Source organism: Giraffa tippelskirchi, chromosome 8, assembly GCF_054371585.1.
Source record: "Giraffa tippelskirchi isolate mGirTip1 chromosome 8, T2T-mGirTip1v1.2.pri, whole genome shotgun sequence".
Classification (NCBI taxonomy): domain Eukaryota; kingdom Metazoa; phylum Chordata; class Mammalia; order Artiodactyla; family Giraffidae; genus Giraffa; species Giraffa tippelskirchi.
Genome location: NC_137282.1, coordinates 9520669 through 9529762, shown reverse-complemented (window position 1 = coordinate 9529762; position 9094 = coordinate 9520669). Strand labels below are relative to the sequence as shown.

General features: G+C 41.4%; 1 protein-coding gene across 17 annotated transcripts in view; it reads right to left on the bottom strand.

The window, feature by feature from the left end:
- Positions 1–4199: 4199 nt before the first annotated feature.
- The window catches only part of ZMAT4 (zinc finger matrin-type 4), a 362048-nt gene continuing 357153 nt past the window's right edge, over positions 4200–9094 (bottom strand). For 15 of the 17 annotated variants that reach the window (XR_014061914.1, XR_014061915.1, XM_081519262.1 and 12 more), the window contains one exon: positions 4200–5819. Coding sequence is in view for 9 of the 17 variants with exons in the window: in XM_081519262.1 (XP_081375388.1) it covers positions 5804–5819 (16 nt within the window). In the remaining 8 variants the exon portion in view is untranslated. Of the gene's footprint in view, positions 5820–7064; positions 7174–9094 lie in introns of all 17 variants that reach the window. The other 2 variants (XR_014061916.1, XR_014061917.1) reach the window with 1 other exon arrangement.

The following is a 9094-nucleotide window of genomic DNA, read 5'->3' as shown; positions in this document are numbered from 1 at the left end:
GATAGTTGGAGGTAGGGGGACAGAGAATATTATTTTTTTTCCTCCACTCGTATAATTTGAAGATTATAGAACGTGGTTTTTAAAGGTCAGAATGAATTGTTAATGAAGTTGAGGCGTTTGAAATTAACAAATAAAACTGCTCCTCAGAATGGTGACTAAGGAGTAACTAATCATGTGGGGAAAATGGCAGCTGAGTAGACCCAGCAGGAAAATTTCTTTTTAACTAGTTGCCATAGAGCCTTTGAATGGCACTACTGAGAAGCTGTTCGGTTTTAAATCTTTTCCTTTCTCTTAGGCTATATCCTTTTTTAAGAAAAAACAACCAGTGTGCACCATTTCTCTAGAAAAGGAGAAGCCAAGGCAGACGCTCCCCTGCCCAGACTCTCTTGCAGACGTTCAGAAGTACACGAACCGGCCGTGACTCTCCCCTCTCTAACTCGGCACGGGGAGGAATCAGGGTTACATTATGCAGGCATAATCTTCACCTTATTCCAATTAACTTTTACATGCAAATCACTGGCTATTTGGGGCATTTTTTTTTCATAATACAGAAATCAATTTTATTTCATTAGCAACAAAACAAAAAAAATGAAATTTAAGAAGATGTCATATAAATTAATGTTTTCAAAGTGTGGTTTAGTCACCAAGTCGTGTCTGACTCTTTGTGACCGCATGGATTGGAGCCCACCAGGTTCCTCTGTCCATGGGGTGTCCCAGGCAAGAATACTAGAGTGAGTGGGTTGCCATTTCCTTCTCCAAGTGTTTAAACTATTATAACACAGGGACTTCCCTGGTGGTCCACTGGTTAAGACTCTGGGCTTCCACTACGGGGGGCATGGCTTCCATCCCTGGTCAAGGAACTAAGATCCCACATGCAGTGCAGCAAGGCCAAAGCAGAAAAGAAAAAAAAAGCTATTATAATGCAAAATGACTTAATATACTCTTTAAAATCAGTGTTGACCTCCCCTCCTTCCTACCTTGGAGAACACCTGCTTTAAAATCGGCTTAAGGAAACATTTTGTGTTTGCTTCTAGGCACTTTGTGTTTCCATATGGCTACATTTGCTGGATTTGAGTTAGATACCCTGAGTCCATGGGCTTCCCAGGTGGCGCTAGTGGTAAAGAACCTGCCTGCCAATGCAGGAGACTTAAGAGATTCAGGTTTGATCCTTGGGCGGGAAGATCTCCTGGAGAAGGGAATGGCAACCCACTCCAGTATTCTTGCCTGGAGAATCCCATGGACAGAAAGAGCCTGGTGGGTTACAGTCTATGGGGGTCACAAAGAGTCAGACAGGACTGAAGTGACTTAGCACACACCCTTAGTCCATATGCTGAGACTCTCAGAATATCATTTCACATCAAAATATTTGTATATGAAATTTCAAGTCAACATTAAGATAACAATAAAATAACCAGATAGTTCAGACATGCGTATCTTAAAGTAGAAAACTTAGGCAGCATTTACCCAGAAATTTGTACTTATTAGCACTTGACATGTATTAATTAGCTAATCCATACCACAAACCTATCAGGTAGTTCAGCATGACTTTAGGATGAATACATTAGGTAAGAAGCCAGAGAAGAAGAAAAAAAAATTCTATCCCCCAAATAGTATGTTGATCAGTTCAGTTCAGTTCAGTCACTCAGTCGTGTCTGACTCTTTGCGACCCCATGAATTGCAGCACACCAGGCCTCTCCGTCCATCGCCAACTCCCGGAGTCTACCCAAACCCATGTCCATCAAGTCGGTGATGCCATCCAACCATCTCATCCTCTGTCATCCCCTTCTCCTCCCGCCCCCAATCCTACCCAGCATCAGGGTCTTTTCCAATGAGTCAACCCTTCGCATGAGGTGGCCAAAGTATTGGAGTTTCAGCTTCAACATCAGACCTTCCAATGAACACCCAGGATTGATCTCTTTTAGGATGGATTGATTGGATCTCCTTGCAGTCCAAGGGACTCTCAAGAGTCTTCTCCAACACCACAGTATGTTGATAGGAACCTTCTTATTCTGGTAACAAAAGAACAGTCATCAGTTCTTTGTACGAGCTGATCAAACAAATAATATTTAGCTTGGATGGGACACACAAAGTGCCGTGATTTTATTACCTGACAGTTTTGTTATTGCTGTTTAGTCACTAAGTTATGTCCAACTCTCTGCAACCCGATGGACCGTAGCCTGCCAGGCTCCTCTGTCCATGGGATTTCCCAGGCAAGAATGCTAGAGTGGGTTGCCATTCCCTTCCCCAGGGGATCTTCCCAACCCAGGGGTTGAATCCATATCTCCTGCATTGACAGGTGGATTTTACCACTGAGCCACCAGGGAAGCTCCACCTGAGAGTTTAGAAAGGTTTTCTTATTGGAGTTCCAATATTCTGTGTTCGTGTGACCTGTCAGAAACTCCCCACTCAAAGGCCAGCCTTAGAAGAGGTGTGTGACACTTTTCCTGCCTCCCACTTACCCCAGGACTCAAATTTCCCAGTGGAAGGAGGAAAACCTATCACACGCTCCTCTCCTGCTCTGACGGCTCTGCTAATCTCGTGTCGATAGAAAGGTAGAAGTGAAGTGAAGTGAAAGTCGCTCAGTTGTGTCCGACTCTTTGTGACCCCACAGACTATACGTTCCATGGAAATCTCCAGGCCAGAATTCTGGAGTGGGTAGTCTTTCCCTTCTTCAGGGGATCTTCCCAACCCAGGGATCGAACCTAGGTCTCCCGCATTGCAAGCGGATTCTTTACCATCTGAGATATGAGGGAAGCCCCAGAAAGATATAAAGGCTCCGACAGCTCCCATGTATGTTTATATGTCATCTAAAAAGTAAAGGGAAAACAAATTCTATTGGTTTTTGTAGTCAAGCAACTACAGATAAGTTTATTACTACTTTTATCAGCCAGAGGGATCACTTGAGTCCTCTCTACTTAGCAGATTGCTTTATGATCATATTTATGAGTGTGCCGGGCTGGGGAGAATATGTATAATGAAAGCTTGTTAACTTGAGTCTCATTCCCGTGGCATTTGTGGCCAATGGCCCAGAAGCCAGCCTGAAGTTTTCCTCTGTACCTAAAAAAGAAAAACTCTTTGCAAAGTAAGTACATTGCATGCCCAATACTGTAGATTTCCTCTCTCTGAGACACCATAGACTATTTCAGCTACTTAGGGAGTATCCTTTTAAATACAAAAATATTTCTCTAATATAAGCACACCATTAGCCTTGTGTGTTGGGGCTTCCCCAGTGGCTCAGTGGCAAAGAATCCACCTGCCAATGCAGGAGACATGGGTTCGATCCCTGGGTCGGGAAGATCCCCTGGAGGAGGGCATGGCAACCCACTCCAGTATTCTTGCCTGGAGAATCCCTATGAACAGAGGAGCCTGGAGGGCTGCAGTCCATGGGGTCCCAAAGAGTTAGACACGACTGAACACAGAGGCTTGTGTGTTAACTCCAAATCATTTTTCCCTCATGGGGGTCAACTTCAAATGGGCAGCAGTTGGTTAGTCTAGTTGATACTGCTACAATTATTCTGGATTAGTGCCAGTACTTTGAATACTGACGATTTGGATACTCTCACTCTTTCAAAGAGATAGGGGTCTCCCCTGGTTCCCTGAATGGAGATTTTAAGGGAAATTTTTGGACTCTTCTCTCTCTGAAATCTCCCCTGTAATCAGATGGTCCTTCCAGAGCAGTAGGTCTGCAAGGGCTCATCCTCTCCACCAGAATTTGTATGGTGAGCTGAAATTCTTCCCTTACATCTCAATCCCATCATTCCTCATGAAATTGGAAGGTAAGAAATTACCTAATTAAAGAAAGAGAACCATTCTCACCCAATAAGGGACAAAAACAACAAGCCTCTAGCTTCCCTAGCTGAGACGCTCCCATTCAACACTTCTCCAAATAGAAATCACATCCATCGCAGAATACGTCACCTCCATGGTTCACAGGAATGATCATTCCTTTTTATTCGCATGGACAGAAATAAAGAAATTTGAAAACAAACCACAAGACCTCTGGTAGGGTGTTTACTTGGACTTGACAGATTATCAAGGAGCCGTGGTTATCTAGATAAGGAATTCTAAAATAATCTAATATCTATAAAGGGTGTGGCACAGCCTCTCTGAAAAGCACGAGATTTATATTCATAAGTGTGTCTATATTGTTATTAACAACAATAATAAAAAAACACTCTAAACACAAACAGAAACAAAGATTTTTTTTCTTTCCTTTTTTTTTACTTAGTGCTTATTTTACAGCAGACTTGACAAAGAAAGCTTTATTTTACACAGTCAAAGAAAAGTCATCATGGGAAGTAGCTCTGTTGTGTGCTTTCCGAAACAGAAAAATAGATTCTTCCTATCAAAGCCTCCTTCCTTCCCATGGGACGGACCGTGGCTGGCGTGACTGGCGGGGCTGGCTCTCTCTGAAGTCACAGAGACCGACAAGCCTGGTGTCTCCTGAGTGGACCCTTCTCAAGAGAACAGAGCCAAATCGCAAACACCTCTGTAAAGACACTGTGCATCCCTAAGTCATTTCATTTATTGCTCGCCGAGTTGTAACCGTCTTAGGTCTCTGTGGAAAAATCACAGACACCCAGAAAACCCTGACATGGGGAGACCAACTCCCTGTGGTCACAATGTACAAAGGGCAACCCCAGTCAGGGCCCTAAGAAGCATTCAGGCTAGAGTGTAAATGCCCAGCTTTGCAGTGAGCCTGCAGGACTACAAATCCAGTTGCCATGGAGAAGATTTCAACCTAGAGATTTCAACCTCAGAGACATTCCCCCTCAGAGAGGAACGGTTTTCCAGTCTGCCATACTGGCCAGAGGCATTCTCTCCAGAGTGGCTGAATCTCAGCTCAGCAAGAGAACTTGGGTGACAAAGGCAGGAATGGGTGACCTCAGTGTCCAAGGCGGTCATTTGTGCAGAATTCCCTCACTTCTTCCCAAATCCTCCACGGCCGACATCAAAGTCCACAATTCAGGCCAACTTCATATGAAAACATTCTTTTATTTCCCTCTCATTCTGGGGCTGATCATTCTTTTTGTGAATGCCTTTGGGAAAACGTTTCATCGAGGTCAACTGCTATTAAGACATTTTTGCCTAAGAGGATCATCATGCAGGCAAACTAATTCTTTTCCTAAGCTATTATTTTGGCAGCTTGCAAAAGAGGACTTGGCTTAACCTTGAGAAACTGTTCTTCGAATGATCAGGAAAAAAAAAAGGAGTATTCCTCCTTGATTTACCCTCCTTATTCGTGATCGGATGGCAAAGCTGGCTCTTATTTTGAAAGCGAAATGAGAATTTGTGTCCATTATGTATCTTCTGCTAATAGTGATTCATCAGGTTCTGTGCACCAACTGTGTTCAACACGATGAAAAAATAAAGTCTATTTCTTGATAGACTTGGTTTGCATTTCCACCAGCAAGGAGTTAACAGAATAACTACATGTTGAAGAAATCTGAGAATAAATTGGAAACTGAGATTTTTTTTCCCCCACTGTCTTTAAGTTTGAATGATGCTCCTGCTGTTTGATATAGGATTATCATGTAGAACATGTGCTAAATATATTATCAGGAAAGAATTTTTCCAAAATCCATCCACATATCATAGCTTACCTCAAAATAAAAAAAAAAAAGAAAGAAAGAAAGAAAGGAAGCTCATTCATTCCCCAAAACTAAGATTAGTCCTATGTTAATCTGAATCCTTGTGAAAAATGTTCATTGTTCATGAACAAATCTTCCTCTGGTGGTTGGTAAGCATTTCTCCAAGGCAGAAATATCCTGACTTTTTTCTCATCTCTTGTTTGATGCTCTCACTACTTATTCTTCAGGCTGTGAGACAGAAAGAAACACAGTTTTACCTTCTTTCATAATTACATTTTTCAATCTTCTCCCCACCCACCTTATCTCTCAAGCTCTCCCCACCCCCCACACCACTTTAGCCGTCAAATTAAAGTAAGGATGATTTGATAGAATGAATTGTTTAAGTTTTCAATAAGCTGTGTATATCTTAATTCAATTACCAATATCACCTCTGTGTATGCACAAGAAAAACTCTATTTCTATATTGGCAATCCAGACACCAAATTCATTCTGAAAGTTCTTATGAAAATGAAAATAATAAGTTGAATCTTATGTATGGTGTATTGCAGACACCCATCTGTAAGATCCAGGTTTCACTCATTGCAAAGCCCTCCTTTTGGGAGGAAAGAATAATTTTATAGCATTTAGATTTCAAAGAATTACAAGTCCTCTTCTCAGTTCATTCAGAATTTTCAGTTAAATAGGATAACACTGCTTCTGGTTTTACTCTCAAAAAGTATTGACTGAAATCAAATAGATAACTGATTTTTAAACAGGTTTTTAGTCTTTGTTCTTTGGGGTAAAAAGATGTCTCCATATATTACATTCCTACCACGTGACAAATTTCCACATTTATTATTATTATTATTAGCTGCATTGTGGGGGCAGCATGTGGAACTCCGGGGGCCAGGGGTGCAACACCCATGGCCTACAGCAGAAGCCCAGAGTCTTAACCCCCACGGCCTACAGCAGAAGCCCAGAGTCTTAACCCCCACGGCCTACAGCAGAAGCCCAGTCTTAACCCCCACGGCCTACAGCAGAAGCCCAGAGTCTTAACCCCTGGTCCCTCAGGGAAGTCCCACACTCATTTTACATTATAATTTAATCCCCTCAACCACCTTTAATGTGAATGCCATTTCTCCCCATTTTAAAGGTGAGAGCACTGAGGCTAAGCTTGGCTAAGTTACCAGAACAGTCATCAGCTGTCAAGGGTGGGAGCTGAATCCTGGGAAAGATCAAAATCAAAGGTGAAAGAGCTTGTTGACAAGATGCAAAAGGGATTTTTCTCACACCAAGGAAGGTGTCTTCCGTCTGCAATCAGCCTGCCAAATGGTATCTTCTAACAATCGCCATTTACCCTAAGGCTATATTTTAGGAGGGAGGGCGACAATGTGCTAGAGTAGATTTTCCTGTTCAACACTGAGATCGAAATATCTTAGCAGAAATCGGATACATGAAAACACACACACCACAAAGGAAAATTCTTTCACTCACCTTGAAGCACACAGCATATCTTGAAATTTTATTTTCCAAAAACAGTGCTGTCATAGAATCTGAATAAGGATCTGAATAAGATCTGAATATTCATAGGATCTGTTAGGATCTGAATAAGAATTAAATGCTGTTGGGATAATGCACACCAAAAGAAAATGCAGACTACTTGCATTTGGGGGGGGTGGGGTGGTAAAAATAGCTTTGAAATTTTGCCTTGGAATGACCCTGGTAACAACAGATGCTTTTTAATAGTTGTTATAAAAAGAATCTCACATTCAGCGTCTGCTACCATCCGGTCACGACCTAAGGAAATTCTACAGTCCTTGTCACCTTTCTGAATTAATGTGACATAAAGGTTGGAAGTTCTCACTAAGCAAACAAGTCTAATCGCGTTTTTAAAAACTGCAAAGATGAACACTTTTCAAATGAAAATGAGTTTGACGTGCAGTATGTCCACATAATGGTAAGAAGACCGAACATATTCCCAGCTAAGCAGACTTCAGTCCTGATCACATTGTTAGAAGAAACCACAAGAGAGGTTTCGGTTTTTCCTTTTTTTTTTAAACTTATAATAAAAGTGTTACACTAAGAACATAATCCGTAATGAGGAAAAGTAGTACACTCTTCCTTTTTATAGGCAGAATAATTATTCAGATCCTTCCTAAACACATAGAAGTAATGACAAATTAAAATGCCTTTCAATTCCATACAGCTTTTATAATTATTCGGCCGTTACTGTTATTATTGCTGGAAAGCCTTCTTCATAGTTTAGTCAGCATCCCATTTGATACAAAAGAACATGGAAAATTTTACTGCTATTAATAAATATGCAGCCATCCAATCCAAGAAGAAAATTCTTTCTCATCTGAGAGATAAGCTGCATAATTCATGTATTTTCAGAAATTTCCTTAAATAGAATATTGAAGAAAGGCATAGGGGAAAAAAAGAATTCATTACATAGCTTCCATTTGTGGGGAGGGATGGTCTTTGTTTTCAGTCTTCAATGTGATTCTGTTTGAAGAGACAATTTCAGTTGCATTGTATTCATACCAATCAAACAGAACTCACTTTATTTTCGACTTTTATCATGGTAAAAATGAGGACAATGTGATCTTTCTTTCATTATCTAAAAAATAAAACCCTGCAATTAAAGGTTACTGGGACTTTTCTTGGGATTTTAGAATGCAGTAAGAAAGGCTTAGAACAATTTGTGATGGGTATCTCTGATTTTCAAGAGAAGGTTCCACATCAGTACACAGTATGGCTTCCACGATTCCCAGTCCTGTTGGAGTTCCTGCCCCCAAAAGGGATGTGTACGTGAATGCTTAGTCACTCGTACCCAACTCTTTGCAACCCCATGGACTATAGCCCACCAGGCTCCTCTGTCCATAGGATTCTCTGGGCCAGAATACTGGAGTGGGTTGCCATTCCCTTCTCCAAGGGATCTTCCCGACCCAGGGATCAAACTCAAGTCTCCTATACTGAAGGTGGATTCTCTGTTGTCTGAGCCACCAAGGAAGCCCTAAAAAGAGATGTGATGGCCTTAAAAACAGGTCTTGGATTTCAAAGTCCCAGCCAGAGAAGAGTCACATGTGCAGGACCAGTTGGTAAAAAGCTTTTCTTTCCACTAATCACCCCGTTCACCCATCTGACCTGACAGGTCCGGAGAGTGAGGATGCTCTGAATGGGCTGTGAGACAGAAGTGTAATGTTGTCTGATAAAGACTTAATACCTGAAAAGGAGTCTTAAATACTGAATTTAAACTGTTCTTACCATTGAAAATGACCAGAAATGTGCATAGCTTTCTTAGATATTATCAAGGTGAGAGACAGAAGTAGAGAAAGTGTTCAGACCAAGTGTGTTTAAAGTGGTGAGTAAGGAAAAATGAAATGTATCATTACTCCCAGGCTGAATTTACACTGTTTGATAAACCAATCAAAAAGCAAAACAGAACATCCTCAGCTCTGATTAAGCCCAGTTTCTGACAGCCAGGCAGCAGTTTACAGTGACATGAACCATGAAGCTCTAAG